The 21,454-nt window shown below is 36.0% G+C and overlaps 2 protein-coding genes across 2 annotated transcripts; both read right to left on the bottom strand.

The window, feature by feature from the left end:
- Positions 1 to 247: 247 nt before the first annotated feature.
- LOC111901685 (uncharacterized) lies at positions 248 to 4,040 on the bottom strand. The gene is made up of 4 exons (XM_023897569.3): positions 3,403 to 4,040; positions 3,194 to 3,303; positions 2,116 to 3,117; positions 248 to 1,161 (listed from the first exon to the last, which is right to left on the bottom strand). The coding sequence occupies exons 1-4, from the start codon at positions 3,662 to 3,664 to the stop codon at positions 505 to 507; spliced, it is 2,031 nt and encodes a 676-aa protein (XP_023753337.1). The 5' UTR covers positions 3,665 to 4,040; the 3' UTR covers positions 248 to 504.
- A 546-nt stretch (positions 4,041 to 4,586) lies between these two features.
- Positions 4,587 to 7,359, bottom strand: LOC111901805 (uncharacterized). The gene is made up of 4 exons (XM_023897674.2): positions 7,351 to 7,359; positions 7,234 to 7,275; positions 5,990 to 7,111; positions 4,587 to 5,906 (listed from the first exon to the last, which is right to left on the bottom strand). Exons 1-4 carry the CDS (start codon positions 7,357 to 7,359, stop codon positions 4,587 to 4,589), a joined length of 2,493 nt encoding a protein of 830 aa, XP_023753442.1.
- Positions 7,360 to 21,454: the final 14,095 nt, after the last annotated feature.

Here is a 21,454-nt window from a genome sequence, read left to right as displayed (position 1 = left end):
ACGAGTTACAAGCTATAAGCTATCCCCTACTTGCCTCTAGCTAACAACTACTTCTTCCAAAGACACCCATTATATATCCAATCATACTAGTATATTTTAGCAGCTTGAAATTTTTTTAATTATTAATCATATAGAACACATTTTAATGTACACAGATATAATACATTACTATGTTATTAACGTTTATTTAAATTTTTTTAATTATTAATCATATAGAACACATTTTAATGTACACAGATATAATACATTACTATGTTATTAACGTTTATTTAAATGTATTAAATCTTGTGATAGCTCTTTTTTTGCATATTTAATGAATAATATGTTTTTATTAAATTATTTTTTAAATACAATAAAAACGAATACCATTTATAATCTGAAAGATATTTGATTTCTCTTATGGGCTACTGTTCTTCACTTTGCCACATAAAGCTGACTTTCCATTGTGCCTTCTTTTTTGTGCCAAACGAACAGCATCTGATCACGTGAACGACACATATGACCTCACTTGTCAGATCCTGCCGGAGCCACCGTTACCGTTGAAAATTCATGCATCAACGTTTCCACGATCTCACTCTCTATCTCCTTCACTATATCCTCCGCCTCCGCCTCAAACGCCGTCGACCACAGCCGCCGCATGCTCCCTCCTATATCCCTCTCGATCAACCCATCTATGTCTTCCAACACCTCACAATCGGCTGCCGGAATACTCTCAATCTTCTCACATAACTTCTTGATCAAATCCGACCCACGCATTCCACATGAATCCGATGTTTTTGGACAAACCCATGGTTTCAGATTCATGTAAGGCTTCAAGATTTCCGCCAGCAGTTCATCTACTAATTCGAACATCAACCTTCGTCCGGCGGTGGTGGTGGGGTGGTGGTGTTTTTCTAGCTGATGAAATATTGAGGGATGAAGTGGGTGAGAAGGGGAGTACCATTGACCGATTGAGATGAGGGTGGTGCTGTGGATTCCACAAAGGTCGAGGATTCTTGAAATGTAGTCGAAGTGATCGGAAAAAGAACCGCCGTTGGGATCGGAGGACGATGTGGTGGCAGCGTTGGAATCTTGATCGGAAAGCTTGAACATGCGTATGTCATTCTGATTGTACGAGGAGTTCAGTCTACTAGGTAACTGCGTCATGCTGACCAAGGACACCTGCAAAATCAAATATTCCATAAAACCCCATTTCAAGATAATTTGAAGATTAATTTCCTAATATAATTACGTACGACAAGGAAAAAAATAACAAGTTGATTTGGTATATAATTTAGTAATATAATTGCCTTAAAATAGATATAATAGTATATTTTAATAAAAAAATGGCTATACAAATTAATTCCACAATACTCATGTTTAAAGAACGTTTGTTTTAGATCAAGTTTATGGACCATTTATTATATTTATTTTGGAGATGACCACCAAAATTAACGATTTTTTGGTACTTAGTTGATTTGGTATGTAATTTAATAATAGATTTGCCTTAAAATAAATATAATAGTATATTTTAATAAAATATTGGCTATACAAATTAATTCAAAAATACTCATGTTTAAAGACCGTTTGTTTTAGATCAAGATTAGAGACCATTTATTATATTTACTTTGGGGATGATCATCAAAATAAACGATATTTTGGTACTTAGTCAAAATGTTTCAAATTTCAGAAAAGAGTTATTTTGAATTGCGAAATTGTTTTGTGAAGGATCTCTTCTAAAAGAAAATAAAAAGCTTTAAGAAAATAAAAAGTTTAGAAAAATATTATATATTACTTAATACTTTAATATACATATTCATATGTTACCAAATATATTCATAAATCTGAGACTATCATAAAAGTAATTTTGTAGTTCCAAATTTAACAAGTTTTGAATTAATGTAAAGGTTTATTTTAGTACCAAAAATGTATATATTTTGTTAAATGACTTTAGACTTTTACATTTCACTCATTTGTGAGTATCCATTTATTCAAAATTTTAATATAATAATGATTAGTATATACTTGAAGATGGAGTAGATTCTCATAGACAAAAATGATGTCATGTATGCAGTGATTAAGAATACAAAGATAACAACAAATGACATCAGAGTTAATTGTACGACTAAAATGTACCTGTTTTTGAGGTAGTCTTGTTGAGGAAGAAGACGTCATCTCTTTCTTGAAAGAAAGAAACTTTGTTGTGTTCTTGACATTTACAACATGATTTGGTAATGGAGTTGACTTCTTACAGATCTTGCTCACAAATGCGTCATCTTGTTGACGCACATTCTTCAAGCGCAACTCGTATCTTTCACTTGCGATTCTCTGAATTTTTTGATCTTTCACTGGTTTCTCCGGCTTCGTTAATGGCTTTTGATGACGTACTGGTCGTGTTTCTGGCTTCGATCCTACCTCTTTGAATGGTGATGACTGTGAATTTGAATTGGGTTTACTAAGATTGCTCTTAATGTCCAACAATCTGAGCTTTGGTGAGCTCGAAAATGGCGTCGTATTCGTATCATCTTGTTTTTGTTTTGATGCCGGCGCCGGCGCCGGAGCTTGCGTCATCAATGGTGATGGAGCTGGTTTCTTTGGTTTGAGCAAAACCAGATTAGAATCTCTTCTCTGTTCTTTATTTCTCGTCGTCGATGACTGTGATGACACGGTGTTTGTGATGTCTGTACCAAGTCGCCGGCTGATTCTTTCCCTCACTTGGTTCGCAATCTGCTTTGCGTACAGACTTGTGTTCTCATCGTCTGATCGGTGCAACAGAAGTTCCGATCTCCGGCGGGCCATTTTCATCTGCAAGGACTCGTGTTCTTGACGCTTATAACTGTTACAGTTCTCTTTGTCTATTTGGAGAGAAAACCGATGGTGGTAATCGTTATCTGTTGATCCTCTGCTTGCCGTTGATATTCTGGGAGTCGCCGGTAAAGAACGACTGTGTTTATGGGTGGTCACCGGAGTGGAGGATGATGATGAAGGTCTGGGGGATGAATATTCCGGGAGAAGATCAAGACCCATTAATCTAGCAACTAGATTAGGTGTTTTAGTACTAGGAGAGCTGCTATATTCTGAAGATAAATCTTGATCTGATAATCTTGATCGTTTTGTTTTGATTTGAATGCCACCCATCTGTATTATCAAAATTAAATCACAATAAATTCGATGATCATTGATCAAAATTTCAAATTACTAACATCAAACTTACTGGGATGTTCAAGTTAGACTTTTCTTTGACTGATGAAGATGATGATGATGATGGAGCAACGTCCATGGCAGATTCCGGCGACTCCAAACTGTTCCTCGGTGCTTCTACGCCTACAACATCATAATCACAGCAAAATGAATACTGAAAACCCAAAACAAAAAAACATAAAGAACTTATAACACTTTTTAGCTAGATTGAGAGATAGATACCTTGAAGACCAATGTTAAATTGTTGTGGGTTATTAATGGCGGATTCGGAGATGAAAGAAGGGTAGCGTAAGCCAAACTGATGATGTTGAACATCGAAGAAATTAAAAATGGCACTCATGCATCCAGAAGATGAACTGTTTCTCTCTTTTTTTGTTTTTATGTTCACAGGTTTACTAGTGGTGGACGGCGGTTTCCCTTTACCACGTCTACCGGAGCTGGCATCTCCGCCACCGGCGGCTTTGTACAACCACTCTCTTCCCATACTCAAACTTCGATCCCTAACTAATCAAGATTTATACAACCACCATGAAAATATTTCAAAAACTTTAATCAAGTTCTACCTTTTTCTTCTCGAACTCTCACAAGATAGAATTCAGATAAGAAAGTTGTTTCTGTATGTCACAGAAAACCACACATCGGGAGTTGAGAAGGGAATGAATAAAGGAAAGCTGATGAAAGGGTATAGCCTTTTTGCAGCTTTAATCTCTCTCTTGTTGTAATAGAGAGAGAATGAGATGAAAATGGTGGATGATGGTTGTTGCGTTGCTTCCTTCTATGGAGTGTAAGTGTGTGTTTTTGAAGGTGGAAGGCGGAGGTGGTGGTGATGGCGATGGTGGTGGATTGAATTTAAATGAGTTAGTTTACTGGGGATCCGAACCCAAATACCCGTTTTAGTTTTGAATCGGAATACTGACGTATTTAATGCTGGGGTATTATTCGGTACTCCAAGTTTTGACTCCCTTGGTCCGCTTCAAAACCTTATAGTTTTTTGGGATTGTATTAGTATACTAAATTAGATAAAAGAAAGAAGAAAATTATTTATTTAACAATAATATTTAAAGTTATTATACTAGTATTGTAACTATTTAAAATTATCTTTTTATATTTTATGTCTCACATCTTTATAATTTAACATAAAATATAGATAATTTAATATCAATATTAAGCCATGGGATATGGTTGGAGAAGAATATGGAGAGTCTTATATGGATTGTGGTGAATGGTGACCCCTCCCTTACATGGTGTTCAACATAGAGTTGACAATGGGGCGGGGATGGGATGGGGTCAGTGGCGGACGCAGAAAGTTGTCATAGCAGTGGCACAATTTTTTTTCGTCCGAATATAATAACATAAAAAAGATTAAAAATACTAATACATCAAACCGATCCATTACATCTTAATATTTAAATTTGACATCTACGAGTACACATTTTTTGAAACCGATCCATTACATCTTCGATCTTCACTTTCATAAGTGCTTCTTTTTCAACATAAGAAATCATGGCATCGTTCAAAAAATCATCACCTATTTTGTTACGCAAATCCGTCTTCAACAACTTCATTGCTGAAAAACATCTTTCGACTGTTGCGGTTGCAACGGGTAAAACCAAAACCAACTTCAACAACCTATAAATCATAGGATACGACCGATGTTTCCCCGTTTCCACCATCAAACGAGAAAGGTCGGAAATTCCTTGCAAACTAGTGAACCGATCATCTTTATGTAAAGCGTGATAGTATATTTCAAGTTCACCATCAAGTTGCATCCTCTCCGCATCATCAAAATCTTTTTTGTATAACTCACTCAACTTTAACAACTTTGTTTTGTCAAATTTAGCAAATGAATCACAAGGACTCAAAGCCCCCATGTATTCTAGTAATTGGGTGCTAAGCTCACTAAATCGGTCCCCGAATTCTATAATTTGCATATCCATGACGGTGTTGAAAATTTCAACTTCAAAATGAAATTGATTAGTAACTTTAGTCTTACGGCCTCTTGATGTGACATAATTTTCCGTCATCTCCACAATATTAATATCATGTTTTTGACAAAAAGAGAATACCTTCGATAAAAGTTTAGCAAACCCTGTGTCTCTCAAAGACTTCAATGCGTCCATTGTCCCTCTAACCAAAGAAGCCGCTTCTAAAATATCTTGATCATTTTTTTGAAGATGCTTTGACAATACATTTGTGAGATGTAAAATTTCATACATCAAATGTAAGTAAAACACGAAATCTAATGTCTTGAAATATTTTAAGATACCAAATGCTTGATTTCGGTTACTTAAAGTGGATCCTTCCTCTTCGACATAAACAAGAACATGACGAACCTCCGGAAATAAGTTCATCAAACTTGTGATGGTTTTGAAATGTGAACCCCATCTTGTATCTCCCGCTCGAATAAGCGAGCTCTCTTGATTTAACCCTCTTCCAGTTGCAAGTTCACCATTTCCAATTGACAATTGCACCCTTTCTCTTTGACTTTCCCGTAGCATGTCTTGTCTTTTACATGATCCACCTACCACATTAACCACCAAAGAAAGTTGCTCAAAGAAATCGTCCACACCATCATGCTTCTTTGCTACACCCACAATAACTAACTGAAGTTGGTGTGCAAAGCAATGCACATAATGCGCTGAATCATTTTCTTGTAAAATCAAAGCTTTTAGACCATTAAATGCCCCTCGCATATTGCTTGCCCCATCGTAACCTTGTCCTCTTACCTGATAAAAAAAGATATTAAACATTAACTCGAATAATATTCAATTAAAATTCATAATAAGGAATAAAAAGTTGTTATATTTACCTGGGACACACTCAAACTGTTACGGGTAAAAACGTCATCTATGGCAGCTTTAAGAGTCAAAGAGGATGTATCCTTCACATGCACCACTCCAATGAATCTCTCCTTCACCACTCCACAATTGTCGACATACCTCAAAACTATGGCCATTTGTTCTTTTTTTGATACATCACTAGATTCATCAACCAATAAAGAAAACACATCTTTACCAATTTCTTTGCAAATATCTACAACTATCTCTGTTGAAAAGCATTCAACAATTTGCTTTTGAGTCCTTGGACACGTCACTTGATTATTTTGAGGAGCATTTTCTAAGGTAACATTGCGAATGCCTTCATTATGGTCTCTTAAGAAAGATAATAACTCCAAGAAAAGCCCTCTATTAAGAGAGTCACTCGACTCATCATGACCCCGAAATGGTAAACCATTTTTCAATAAAAATTTACAACACCAAATTGAAGCACCTAAACGAAGTTTATAATTACTCTCCTCAATCTTGGTTTGCTTCTTGAAGGCTGCACTAATAGATTGTTTTTCTTTCAATAAAAATTCACAATTTTCTTTTGCTTTGTGATGAAAACTATCAATACCACCCATATGATCTCTTAATGACTGTCTTTTATTCCAACTATCAAAACCTTGTGAAACAAATGCATCTCTTCCATGTTGTTTTCCCACCATGTCTCCACATACATAGCAAAATAAACAAAATGCTTTGTTCTCTTTTATGCTATATTCTAACCAATCAAAGTCATCAAACCACTTAACAACAAAACGTCTTTCTTTTGAACCTATTTTCTTTGAAGGGAATGTATGACCCCTTGGTTGACAAGGTCCTTGAAGCAAATATGCCCTCCTTATTTCATCTCTTTGATTTGGATGGTAAGTTGTAATCTTTGGTCTAACACCCGGGTCTCTTGGAAGATCTTTCAATTCAACAATTGTAATTGGAGTAGTTGTAGGTTGTGGATTTACATTAGAAACCGAAGGGAATGATTGATTAGAAGGACATGGTCTTTTAGAGGATTCTTCAAAACTTAAATCATTGGAGCATGGTCTTTTTGAGGATTCTCCAACACTCGATTTATTGATGCTTGTTCTTCCAAAAAAGGACCCAATTTTATCCTAACAATTCAATATCAAACAAATAAGCCATCCAATTGTTCAAAAACTCAATGGAAAACAAACTAATTTGAATAATTTCAAGGTTAACAATCTAAGTATCTACCATTCTAACAATAAGTTACAAGTAAACATGTAATTTCAAGGTTAACAACTAGTAATTTCACCTAAACAATAAGAAATTTCAACAAAAAAACAACTAATTTGACTAATTTCATAAACCTAAAATTATCAATACTTACTTGTTTCATTGTATTTGTAGGTTTGAAAGGATTGTGAAGCCAAGCCAAGCAAAATCGATTGAATGGAAGCAGGAAGGGAGGCCGATTTTTTTTTCTTCCTCTTCTCGTTCGCTGTTCGCACGTCACAGAGGTGATGTTCCGATTTTTTTTTTCTATTTAGGATCGATATCCTCTTCTTTTCTTTAGCTAAGATGGGTATTGGGTTATTGGGTAATGAGTGGGTATGTGGGTCAATTGGGTTAAAAACTTAATAAGGAACTTGGGCCACTCACAATGCATTTATGTTAATGGACTAATTTTCTTTATGTTTTTTGGACTAGCATTGTTTACACTTTATATTTTACGGGCCTCGAAAGTATAGTGTCACCCGAACAAATTTGAAGCCGGTGCACCTAGTAGAATTTTTTTTTTTTTTTTTTTTTTTTACCCTTACGGACCGAAGCGGAGCAGTGGCCCGGGACCCCCCGGGCACCACACACATCCGCCCCTGGATGGGGTTGACCATCCATGGTGTCATCATTGAGTGTCTTACCTCTTCTTCATTCTTATTCTTATTTGTAGGAGTGTAAACGAGCCGAACTGAGTTTTAGCTTGGACATGCTCGATTTGACCTCGTTTAAGTTATGAGGGGCTCGAGGTTGATTTTGGCTCGATTCGAGCTTTATTTATAACGTTCCAAAAACCATATTAAAAAAAATCATTTTAAAGGAAATGAAACTCGTTTTCCATAAAAGCATAAATCATCAACGTATCAAAGTCATAACATCTATCAAAACATAATGATCAACAGATGATGTGTATAGTCACGCCTTCGCCTTAGCCCTATCCTCAGAAGTACTTAAAACATTTAAATCCACAACTGTAAGCCCAAACTTAGTGATTTCCCCAAAATATTTCACACAACAATACACATACAATGTATGCACACAAGGCTTACAGCACGAGGCTGGACTGCTATTCAGAGCCTACAACATTCGAGTCAGGCCGCTCCCCTTGGGCCTACATCATAAACTCGACCTCATGGGTCTTTTGGCCTACATCACAAAGCAGGACCGTATCAAGCCAACCATAATATTTCGACATGTGAAAATAACAAACAAACACTTGTAATCATAACAGGTCTACCAATATAACAGATCACTACAACATACCTACATTATAAACATACAAATGATATATAGTATAGTACAAAGTATAGTGAAAAAGCTCACCTCACATACAAACACATAAATCCCTACAATTCATCACATGCAATAAACCGATATTAGACCTACCTAGACAAATAAGGGTAAATTCTCAATCTAAGTCATGAACCCTAAAGTTTGATCTCAAGTCAAACTTGGTCAAAAAGTAAATGGTTAAAAGTCAACAGTCGGGTCAACACATCGTGGCCAACACCATAGCCACGTCTTGGTGGCTAAACGCCAAAACAGTCGCAAACTTCCTCACCTCCATGTCTGAACAACTTAATTCAATAAGCTCTTAATCCTTATTTTCATAGCTCCAAATATTAGATCATGATCGATTAAGGCAATGCATGATAAAGTTTCCAACTTTATCCCTTCCATAACCATTACAAGACTAGATCTAAAACTTTAACTCAAAAAGGGACCAAATGACCTAGAAACTCATGCATAGTTGATTTATGATCAAGATACAAACTTTATGGGACCATAAGGTCCAAGAACTAGCATAAATCTTATCCAATGTCTTGGAGTTGCTTCAAACTCCAAGGATTCATTTCCAAAAGCCAAAAAGGAACTTAGTGTAACATCGAACCTTAAAATATGAAGAAGTAAAAATGGGTCACGTTGACTTCCATCATCAACAGCGTCTCACCAACGCCAACGTGAAGACTTAATCTGTAAAGCCAGCGTCAGCGTGATGATGTTTTGTATGTATAGTTATACGTGTAGTTAGTTAGCAGATTCGATATCTTAGGGATATCATATATATCTTGTATTTATATAGATTAGATGAAATCCCTGATTTCTAGGTATTCACATCGCTTAGCTTTTACTATAAATCATGTATTAAGGGTTTTTGTCATTTGTTGATTTACAAATACTAGCTTTATCATTGTTCTCATAGTGAGAACTTTCTTAGTGAAAAACCTTTGTGATAAACCATTGTTCTTTGTCTTTTCTGTTAATCGATCTTGATCAGGGATCTCACAATTGTATCAGAGCATGTCATTAATATCTCTTAGCAATTTCTTCTGCTTCATCCAATCACTCTAAAATCATTTCTAGTCACAAAATTCCATAGTTTGATGAAAAGAACTTCACCATCTGGAAGTCAAAAGCCATGATGGTCCTCGAAACCATGGACTATTTCATGTTGGATATCATCAAGCGTGGTCTTCGTGTTCCTATGTATCATCCCATGAAGGATAATGTTAAGGATGGTGATGAGAATAAAAAACCTACACATGAGTTTACTGAAGAAGATAAGTGTCTTGTTGCCCTTGATGTCAAAGCTCATGCCTTTATAGAAAACACTCATCCCTATGACATCTATAATTTTGTTCAAAATTGCAGACCTACCAAGGAGATGATGGATACACTGACGATACCCTATGAAGGAACTAATGAAGTTAAAGTTATCAATAAGAATAGTCTAAATTGAAGATACGAGCACTTTTCCCAGCAGAAAAATGAAAGTCTTACTCAAGTTTTCAATCGCTTTAACTGCTTGGTGAACGGCATGCATCGTCTCAATATGAACAAAACTAGAAACTACTTGGTTATCAAGTTTCTTAACTCGCTAAATGATCGTTGGGAACGTCATGTTGATGTTCTAAAGAACAGTGAGAAGATTGTAACCATGGATCCGTCTTCATTATTTGGTAATCTTCATAATCATGAAGAAACAAAGATTTTGTGCAAGGAAATTATGCGAGAAACTCACAGGGACAAATCTATGGCCCTTTATTCAAGGAACTCAACCCCAAATAGTGAAAATAACTTCTCTAATGAATACGAAGGTGAAGCCTTGATAGTCAAATGCAACATTAGTCAAAGCAACAAGAAACCTTATGGACCCAGAATATTGCTATCAAAGTCTGACAGCATCTAAGGAATATGACGTTTGTAGGAAGATTGTTGGTTTAGAAGAATAAAGGACCAAAGTGCTTCAACTGTGGAGGCACTGATCATTTTGCCAAGGAGTGCATGTCCATGAAGGTGGACATGAATGAAGGTTATGAAGTGAAGTATAAGAAACTGTTGGCCTCTCTGAAGAGGCTGAACTTTGATGTGAAAACTCTTATAGATGAAGTGGAAAATTGGGCGGATGATGAAGAATCATCAGATGAAGATAAAGAAAAGGATAAGTGTTTGATGGCTCGTACTGATGCATTTTTCTTTGATGAAGGAGGAAGTAGGTCAAGCTCAGTTAAATTTGATCTAGGTAAAGTTGATAAAGATTCAAAGATGTTGGAGTGGGACTCATCATCTTTATATCAGGTGAACAAAATTGTCAACTATTATGATAACGAAAAATGAATGATGAATAATTACTTGTGTCTTCAACTTTCAAATGTTAATCAAGAAAAGTAATGACTTAGTTTTGAAATTGAATCACTGACAAATAAACTAATAGACGCTATGAAAACTATTGCTTAAACAAACATCAATGTCATGAATCTATCTCTTACAAATGTTGACCTTCACACAAAAAAGGACAATGATGAATTGCATGCAAATAAACTACAAGGTATAGTTAATAATTAGGCACACAATCATCATAAGCTAAAAAAAAATTGATGCCCAGATACCTAATCAGTGTGAGAAAATTCTTGGTGGAAATATAGATGAGGTTGTAGGAGTTTATAAAAAATTTGAAACCGAACCTAACTTTTCTACTCTTAGTGATCTTTAAGATGACTTTAAATCAAGGTTTGCTAGTAATATTTACATAAATAAACACTACATAAGAAGTTCTGATGGTATCACTGTTTGTAATACCCTCTTAACTACCTTAGATCCTACTATTAGAAATCCTTCTTTTAATATTCCAATTCCTACCACTAACATGTATCTTAAGTTTCCTATATCCAATGGTGAATTCCACTCCATACATGATATACTCAGTGCATCTCCAAATTGTACTGTTATCAAGTGTGCCACTGATGACTCTATTTCTTTTGACACTGATTCTTCTAACACAGATGAATCTTTGTGTACACCAACGTGTCAGTATTCTATCTCCACATCTTGTCACACTGATATATCTTTTTTCTAAAGCTTTTTCAAAAGTTCATAAGATACATGATAAAATTTCAACTCATTGGAAACCGGAATTTTTGAAAAATACCAACATGTTTAATAAAAATAAAAAGTATATTATAAAAGTTTGCTATCTTGTGGAGATAAATCTCATAAAATTAGTGACTATACATTTGGAGAAAACATTAAAAGAGTTTACAATATTTCCATAAGAAATGATAAATGGATTAAAAAGAATAACTCCTTAAATTTCTCCATGTTGCTTGTTATAATATTTTTGATGTTAAATCCTTAGTGAAAATACCCATTGAAAAATAGGTTAGTGCGTTCTAATCTGTTTCTTAGCATTGTAGGGTTAGTAGTATGTTTGGTATCTTGATAGTGGGTGCTCCAGGCATATGACAGCGTTTAAGTCTCTCTTGGATAAGTTTGTTAAGAAGGATGGCCCTTATAAGTTGTAACATCCCAAACATTCAGAAAAAAATGTTTTTAAATCATTCTCAAGCATTCAATAATTATGTCAAATCAACCAAAATGTATCATAGTGAAAATATCATCAGAGTTCAAAATCCTAAAATCACATAATGTGGAAAACATGGGCGGATGCAGTGCGATCATGACGGGACCTTCCCTTTTGAGCTAGAAGTACCTGAAAAATAAACTGAAAACTATAAGCACAAAGCTTAGTGAGCTCCCCAAAATACCCCATACCACACATACATAACCGTCAAAACATAATTGGGTCTATTTCAACCCCCCCATTCAGTCTCTTTCAACCGATACTGGGTCTATTTCACCCCGTTCGGTTTCTTTCAACTGATATTGGGTCTATTTCACCCCTCCGATCCGTTTCAACCCGACATCGGGTCTATTTCACCCCTACAACAAGCATACAATTATAACAGCAAGAGTCACAGAGACAACGAGCATAACTAGGCATAACAGGAAATTGTCACAAAGACACTTTCATCCTATAAACATAAATCGGTGGGACAACATTGGTGCCTTCGACCCGTGAGTACAGTGAAGGAACTCACCTCAGACTGAAGATAGACAAATCACACTCAGGCTGCTAAATTAATAATCCTCACACTAAATAAAAAATAATACAACTCTAATTAGCAATCAAGTTACTAACACGAACTAGGAATCCACATCCTTAATCCCTATTCTTAAGGGTCACAGAATGTTTTACCATCTTCTTATTGGGCTTGACATATCGCAGTCCAAGCCCAAACTAGCCCAAAGTCCAAAAGACATCCAAGAGGCCTAAAACCCACCATGGCACAAAAAGGTAAAAAGATCCACTAATGGCCCAACACTCAAAATCTAAAAATGACCCCTGATGAGTGTGTTAAGCGTACCACCAGTATGCCGGGCATACTTGGTTGCAATGCATGGGTTACGATCCCAGACGCGTACGCTCATCGTATGTGTTCGTATGCCTCAGTTGGCCAAAAATGTTCATTAAGCACTTAATGCTTTAAACCCAACTTCAAACTTTCAGGTCTAGCTCTCTAGGGACGTCCTAAACAATAAAGTTGGCAACTGTACTCCATTGCATGACTTAATGGGACTCACACCCTAGATTTAGCATTTTACTTCCATTAAATGATCACTGACTCATGCATGGTTGATCTACAACCATCAAGATCGATGAAAACTTTATGGACCAAGGGCCTCAGAAACATCCAAAAAACACTTCATAACATATATGGACTAGCATTTACTCACATGATTTCATCCATGGGACCAAAATATGTTAAAAACAAGCCCTAGACTAGATCTAACACATAGAGTAATCAAGATACAAGCTTTATACCTTTAATAAGCTGGAAAGAGTGAATAATCCCTAGATCTACAAGCTCCCACTTGTCTAATGCTTCTCTATAATTCTTCTGCTTCTTCAATATGCACCACACGCACACACATAATGGTCAATCTCTTGATAAATGGATTAGGGTCTCAAGATATAGCTCAAAAGGGGCAATGGAGGCTGATAAGGTGAAGGATTGGGGAACATAAGGTTCTTAAATAGGGTGTAAACTCTAAAAATTAGGGCTTGTCCTTGACTGATGTACTCCCCGCGTACAACTAGGTACGCCCAACGTACCAGGGGCTAACCTCGTGCCATGCAAGCTTCCGAGTATTCCCGACATACCTTATGTACGCCTAGTGTACTGGTTCTAAAGCCAAAAAATAAATTTAGAAGTGGAGTGAATAGCTTAAGAATTTACCTTAGCGAATCGGGTGTTACAACTCGCCCCCACTTGAGTCAGACTTCGTCCTCGAAGTCTGCCTCTGCAAACAACTATGGTTAATGTTATCTCATCTCCTCCTCAGGCTCCCATGTCCATTCTGACCCCTTTTGATGTTGCCACTGCACCTTTACCAAATCCACAACCTTGTTTTGAAGAGTCTTCATCTTCTTGTCGAGGATGGTCACTGGTTTATCTATATAGTTCAGGCGATCATCCTCCTGAGTGTCTTACAATGGAACCACTACGGAATCATCCATTAGACATTTTTGCAGCTGAGAGACATGGAAAGTACTATGCATCTAACTGAGCTCCTCTGGTAGATTTAAGTGATACGCAACCCTGCCCACCCGGGCTAACACCCTGAAAGGACCAATGTATCTGGGGCCTAGCTTACCTCGCTTCCTGAATCGGATGATACCTTTGCAAGGTGACACCTTTAGGAATACCATGTCCCCATCGTAGAGTTCTATGTCTGACTGGCATCTATCTGCATAGCTCTTCTTTTGGTTCTATGATGTTTGAAGTCTAGCACGAACCTGTTGAATCAACTCAGTTGTCCGAAGTACCACCTCCATACTACCCATGGCTCGCTAACCGAACACAAACCAACATATCAGGGTCGTATACTTCCTCCCATAGAGAATCTCAAAATGAGGTCGATCAATGTTGACGTGATAACTATTGTTATACGAAAACTCTGCCAAAGGAAGATACGTATCCCAACTCCTGCCAAAATCTAGTACACCAGCCCGCAACATGTCCTCCAATGTCTGGATCATCTGCTCACTCCAACCATCAGTCTGTGGGTGAAAAGTCGTACTAAAATGAAAACGAGTACCCAAATCCTTGTGGAATCTCTTCTAGAACCTGGAAGTAAACCAAACATCCCTATCAAAAACCACGGAAAGTGGTACTCCATGTCGTGTCACAACCTCCTGAATGTAAATGTCAACCAACTTCTTAGCCAAAATACTCTCCTAGATCATCACAACATACCAACGTCCTAAAGTACAAAGGATATATACTGCAGTATAAAGTTTAATGAGAGAAACTCACCTCATAGAAGAAAACAGAAATCCCTAAAATATGCAATAAACTGGTTTCACACCCACCTAGACAAATAAATATAAATTCTCAATCTAAGGCATGAAACCTAAAGTTTGACCTCAAGTTAAAATTGGTTAAAAAGTCAACAGTCAGGTCACCACGTTGTGTCCAACACCATGGCGACTTCATTGTGGCTAAACGCTAAAACATTGGAAAACTTCCCCGCCTCCCTGTCATGACAGCAACAATGGCACATTGTGATAATGTCCTCACCAGCTTAATTCATTAAGCTTTTAATCCTTATTTTTAGAGCTCCAAAGCTCAAATCTATATCAATTAAGGCCATACATGGATAAACTTTCAATATCTATCCCTTCTCTAACCTTTAGAAGCCTGTAACCAAAACCCTAACTCAAAAGGGACCAAATGACCTAGAAACTCATGTATGGTGGATTTATGATCAGGATACAAAATTTATGGGACCATAAGGTCCAAGAACTAGCATAAATCATATCCATGGTCCTGAAGTTGCTTCAAAATTCAAGGATTCATTTCAAAAAACCAAAAAGGAACTTAATCACATCATAAGCAACCTATGGAATGGAAAGGTATGAACTTTATACCTTCTAGAGCCTAAGGATTGATGTAGATGTAGCCCTCAACAAAAACAAGTCACATTACAAGCTTAAATCACCCTCTCCTTCTTCAAGGAACCTTGAAAGGACAAGAACACACACTTTTTTCACTTAGAACAAACACACACATACTCTAGGGTTTCTCTCAAAGGGATGGAGGCTAGAGTTTAGAGAAAACGCTAGACATAAAGTTGTTTAAATAGGGATCAAGACCCGAAATAAGGATTTCTCATTCTACCGTTACCATGTCGTGGCCATTGCATGAGCATGTTGTGGTGATTAAAGATGTGTGTTCCCTTATAGAGTGCAACCACATAGTGGTGAGCCTCATCTCCACATCGTGGCACCCCTATATTCAATAAAACCATCAAAATTAAAAGTGGTTGGGTCTCAAGAGCAATACCTGAAACTGGATGTTACATGTTATACGGAACTCGGCACAAGCTTGTGAAGAAGTATATAAAATCAACTCAGGTTCGATATCAGATTGTTTTTTATGATGAGCCTAAAAAAGTTTAAGCCCGATTCAAGATCATTAAGAAGCTCATTTATTAATATCCTAATTCCCTAGTTCCTCAAATATGTTTGTATTTAAATATATAATAATAACATTAATGTATATTATATATAGGTTTGTTTAGGCTCGTTTACGCTTGTTTAGGTTGTCAAGCTCATTGATTGAAGATTGGACCGAGCTCGTTTAATAAAAGAGCCTCATATTTAGGCACGATCTTGGATCGGGCTCATTTAATTCGATCTCAAGTCAAGCATTTAACGATTCGATCCCGACGGATGCAGGAAATTGAATCCCCTCCCCTTTAGATTTTAGGCTTTTCTCTAGCCCATCCCTGATCTATCAAAATAATAAACTCAACTTACACAAAAAAAATCAAGTTTAATAAATGATCAGAACCATAGGGCATAATCAAATTGTGTGTACACCAATCATAATGTTTAAAAACCATCAAAAAGAGATGTAAAGATTTGGTATATGGACTGTCAAACGAAGTGACGATCAGTATACAGACTTTGTTTTTGATGGTCTAATACATATCATTTCATGCTTAATGGAATTCATTCAAATTCAATAAATTATCAATATATATGTATATATATATATATATATATATATATATATATATATATATATATAATCAAAGCAGGGCCGGGGCAGTTTGGGAATTTGTATACCTGACCCTATTCCTAATTTTAGCCTATTTGGGATCCCCAACCCTATACTCAGTACACGGTTCTGTGGAGAATACCCGTCCCCAATTGGGTGGGCCAATCGGGTGAGGTGAAATTTCTATGCCTAGTTCCACATTCACATCACTTTTGCATGAATTGATATGTATTTTGTAGTATCTTTTTGAACATAGATCTAAGGGTTGGTCATGATGGTGATTTGCTTAAAATTTCATTGTTTAAATTATTTGTCTCGGAAGCCAAAATGATCTAACAACGGTATCATAGTCTTGTGTTCATGATTACTTACACAACAATGAATCATTTTTATTAGATCATGTATGATCTTGTACATATAAAAGAGAAATTATGTGTATGATATATGAAAATCAATTTTCATATGTTTAAAATAAAAAACGATTTTTTCAAAGAGTTAGAATTTAGTTTATTATGATTTGATTCAATTATATTTTTCGTTTGGGTAGTTTTGACTTGAAATCATATAATAATAATATGGAGTTTTTTTTACATGCTTGTGATATTAATATAATTTTTATGACATTGAAACATTGAAACAAAGATTGATTACTTTCATGCGTCAAAATTATATGGGTTGCATTAGGTTCTATTTAAACACTTTTAAGTGATGTAGTGACCTTTTTTTATTCATTTTTAATAGAATAATATTAACAATGAACATTCAAATAGAATACTGATTATATTCAATAAATAGTTCATCATAAGTTTGGTGGCCCATTTATTATATTAAGCTAATTTATTCTATAGTCACAAAATGTCTTTTGGACTTTTGGCTGATGATATTACCTTTTCATAAGAAAACAACGTGGGAGTTTGACGAAATTGAAAGAATTATTTTCAATAAAAACTAAAAGGGAAGGACGTTGTGAAACAGACATCACTTGTTAAGAATCAGAACAAATCTAATGCCACTTGTCGAGCTCTGTTACCACTTGTTAGGAAGTAAAGAGGATAATCACAAAACCACACACACAAATAGAAAGACACATAATTTACGTGGTTTGGACACGGTGACCTACGTCCATAGGCAAGATGGAATACTCTTTTTCAAGAGTTCTAAAACAGAGATTACAAGTACAATACAACATATATTCGACCTACTCACTAAGGATTCAAGATACAAGACAAGACAAATTACTACTACAAGGATCCCTGATTATTGATTGTTGATCTTACCTAAAATCTTAATGGGCCTAGCCCATCAATTTTAAGGCCCAAACATACATGAACAAATCACATCACGCCATGCAGTCAATTTTAGAGACTTTTATCTTGATGAGTGTGCATTGCCACCAGTCATGCATATGGGATGCCATAACCATGAATGTAGCACCTTCTCACTAAGAGAACCTTTAGAACTAAGTAGCACCTTTACTCCAAGAGAACGCCTTTTCACCAAGAGAGCACCTTTGTATACAAAAGAGAACCTTTATACCAAAAGAGAACCTTTGTATAACTAGGAGCACCTTTCTACCAATACATTCACACATGGCTAGGAATGTATTTGACCATGTGGGAGTGCATTTAGAAGAGACCCAATGCCTTCTCAATCAAACAAGAGAACCAACGCATCCTCCAAGATTAACAGTGTGTCCTTTCTTCATCGAGAATGCAATTAAGAAGACCTTAGCGCATTTTGAGGCCACCTAGTGGTGCAACACCTTCATGCCAAGCTCTGAATGTAGTCAAGCAAGCCTAGTATGCTTAGGGTGTGAAATTACTAGGAAGAGTGTATTCTACCATGGATGGAGCTCATCATAATGCCTCCGGTGTATTTGACGCTCCAGACTACTCCTTTAGAATGCTCCACCTTATGTTAGAATGCTCAAGTAGGATTCTAAATGCTCCAACATTGATTCCAAATTTTATGATTGATTCTAGAAGTTAATAGCTTCCTCTTCTATTATGCCATTAGGCCCCTTAGGGACTCAACTCCTCTAAACATATTCCAAGTCTAATCAAATCTTGAATTTCTCCCCGGGCCACGAACTTTTCAACATGTTTTCCAGATTCTCCATGGGACCAACCTTTTTTAATACAAAACTTGCCACAAAACACAATAGTTTTCTCCACCATCAAAATAAGACTTTGAACGAAACCTTATGCCAATGATCTTCTTATCACCATATCACCTCCATAGTCCGAGACTATGTATCCAACCAAGTAATTATATCATGCATTAGCACCATACACTAGACAAACATCAAATGTTCCTTTTAAGTGTCGCAAGATCCACTTGACCACTTCCTAATAAGCTTTTACCAGATTTAACTGAACCATCAAAGGAGTACTAATAGATTTGGACTAACCAAATAGAATGAATGCACGACTTTTTCAATGTAGTGAAAAATGTATACATATGTTGCTCTTCTATCCCTCCAACTCTCCATCCCCAATATCTTTTTTTAGCTCATAAATCCTTTATCACAAACTCATTCTTTAAAAGCTCTTTCAAGTCATATTTTTCAACGTCCACATCAACTGACACTTTTTCCTTGGGTTATACAAGGATTCATCACGTCTATGTTATTCCTTTCCACCTTATTGTTCCTTATTTATCACAAATCTATGTGGGGTTTGTGTTGTAAACTCCACGTTCAAGTGAGTACCCTGATCGTTCCATGTAACACTTGTACCACATCCTCTCTGGTTACATATAGGAAATTAATCGAAGGTCACATCTCTGCTAAAAAGTTTCTAGAGTTTTTCTTTGTTTTGTACACCATAGATTATGACCTTTCACTCTAGTCACATATCCAAGAAATATGCACTTTATTTCCCTTGGCTACAATTTACAATCATTCACAGGAGCATACACGAGGCATCCAAGCATTCATAAACCAAAATAATCAGAGGATATTCTAGACTACTCCTCTTTATGACTCATACATTCAATTACAATTAATGGGGATCTATTCACAATATAGCAAGCAATGTTAACTTCTTCCACCCATAATTTCTCTGATAAATCAGCAAATAGTCACATGCACCTAGCATGTTGCATTGGTTTTTGGTTCATTCGTTATGTCACTTCATTGTGTTGTGGTATATATCATACATTATGATGCCTAAATATATCTTCTATTTTGCAGAAGTTGTCAAACAAATCCTTGCAAAAATCCATTCAACTTTCCATTCTGAGTGTGTTGACTTAGTTCACATTCTAGTTTTCAATCATAGTCTTCCACTCCTTGAAGTGCCCAAACACTATATCTTCATCCTTTTTTCTTATGAAAGTACACCAAAACCTTCCATAAGTAGTTATCAATAAAAGTAACAAGTATTTACTAGAGAGAGGGACCCCCATAAATTTGAGTGAAGCTAGAGAATCTCCTTGATTGAGTATTGAACCAAATTGAACTTTACCTTGCATTGTTTTCCTTTAACACAAACTTCACAAGGTGACCCAACATATGATGCCACAATGTTATTTTTATCATTATATTGTTCAAATAATTACGATACAGTCATCATTCCTCTCATCGTGCATCCTTCCAGAAAATATGTTTTATGTTGCAACTAAGCCTTCATAACTACTAGAGTACCTTTCAAGACTCTTACCTAATATCCTTCACCATAATACTTCATTCCATCCTTTTCCAAAGTGCCAAGAGAAATCAGGTTCTTCTGAAGGTCCAAAACATACCAACAATTGATTTTCCAGACCATACAATCATGTATCTTGATTAGCATTGTACCAATACCCTTGATACTATGCATACCATCATCACCGTCTCTACTATAACACTCCACTTTTTAAAAGATTCAAAGAAGTCATGATTAAAAGTCATATACAAAGATGCTCATGATTCCAAGTTCCAAGCATCTACAAAACTACTTGTACATACAGTTAAAATATCAACTTCATCAGAACTATCTTAAACCACAACAAAACTATTATTACTGTTTGGTTAATACATCAACTTCATCATAACTATCTTAAACCACAACATCAACTTCTTCAGAACTATCTTAAACCATATCTTGATTTTGTCTCTTCAAAATTGCACAATCTCTTCTATAATATCATTTTCCTTGCAATTATACCATCTAATCTTAGTTGAAGCTTTAAATTTGGAACACGGATTCCCACTGTTACCTCCACCGCTATTCAATGTTCTTCATCTGCCTACTAATAAACCGGAACCGAAACATCTTGACTAATTGACACCTTTCATTTTAGCTCTTTGGAAAACAATGAATACTTCAAATAATTCATAGTAATCATTGTCATACCATACAACATGGTATCAAAGAAATTCTCATACGAATTCGGGAATAAACATAAGAGGATAAGTGATTGATCTTCATCTTTAATCTTTACATTCACACCTTGTAATTCTAGATAATATGATTAATGTTATCTAGACGATACTCTACTTTGGTACTTTTAGACATCCTAAAAATATACAAACACTACTTCTGATACAACCTATTCGTGAGAGAATTATTCTGATACTTGTCAGAGAGTTTCTCCTAAATCCCAACAACACTTATTTGATCCATAGCCTTTCACAATACTTCGTCTATCAAACTCAACAAAATAGTGTTATGTACTCTTGATAGAATATCCACCTTCTTTATGTGATCCATGTCCTTTGATAGTTTCTCTTCTCCTTCCAATGCTGTTGCACAACCTTGTTGCACTAAGAGTGCCCTCGTCTTCATTTTCCACAAAGCGAAGTCATTTTAATAATTGAATTTCTCA

Source organism: Lactuca sativa, chromosome 9, assembly GCF_002870075.4.
Source record: "Lactuca sativa cultivar Salinas chromosome 9, Lsat_Salinas_v11, whole genome shotgun sequence".
Taxonomy (NCBI): domain Eukaryota; kingdom Viridiplantae; phylum Streptophyta; class Magnoliopsida; order Asterales; family Asteraceae; genus Lactuca; species Lactuca sativa.
This window is presented reverse-complemented; position numbering and strand designations above follow the sequence as displayed.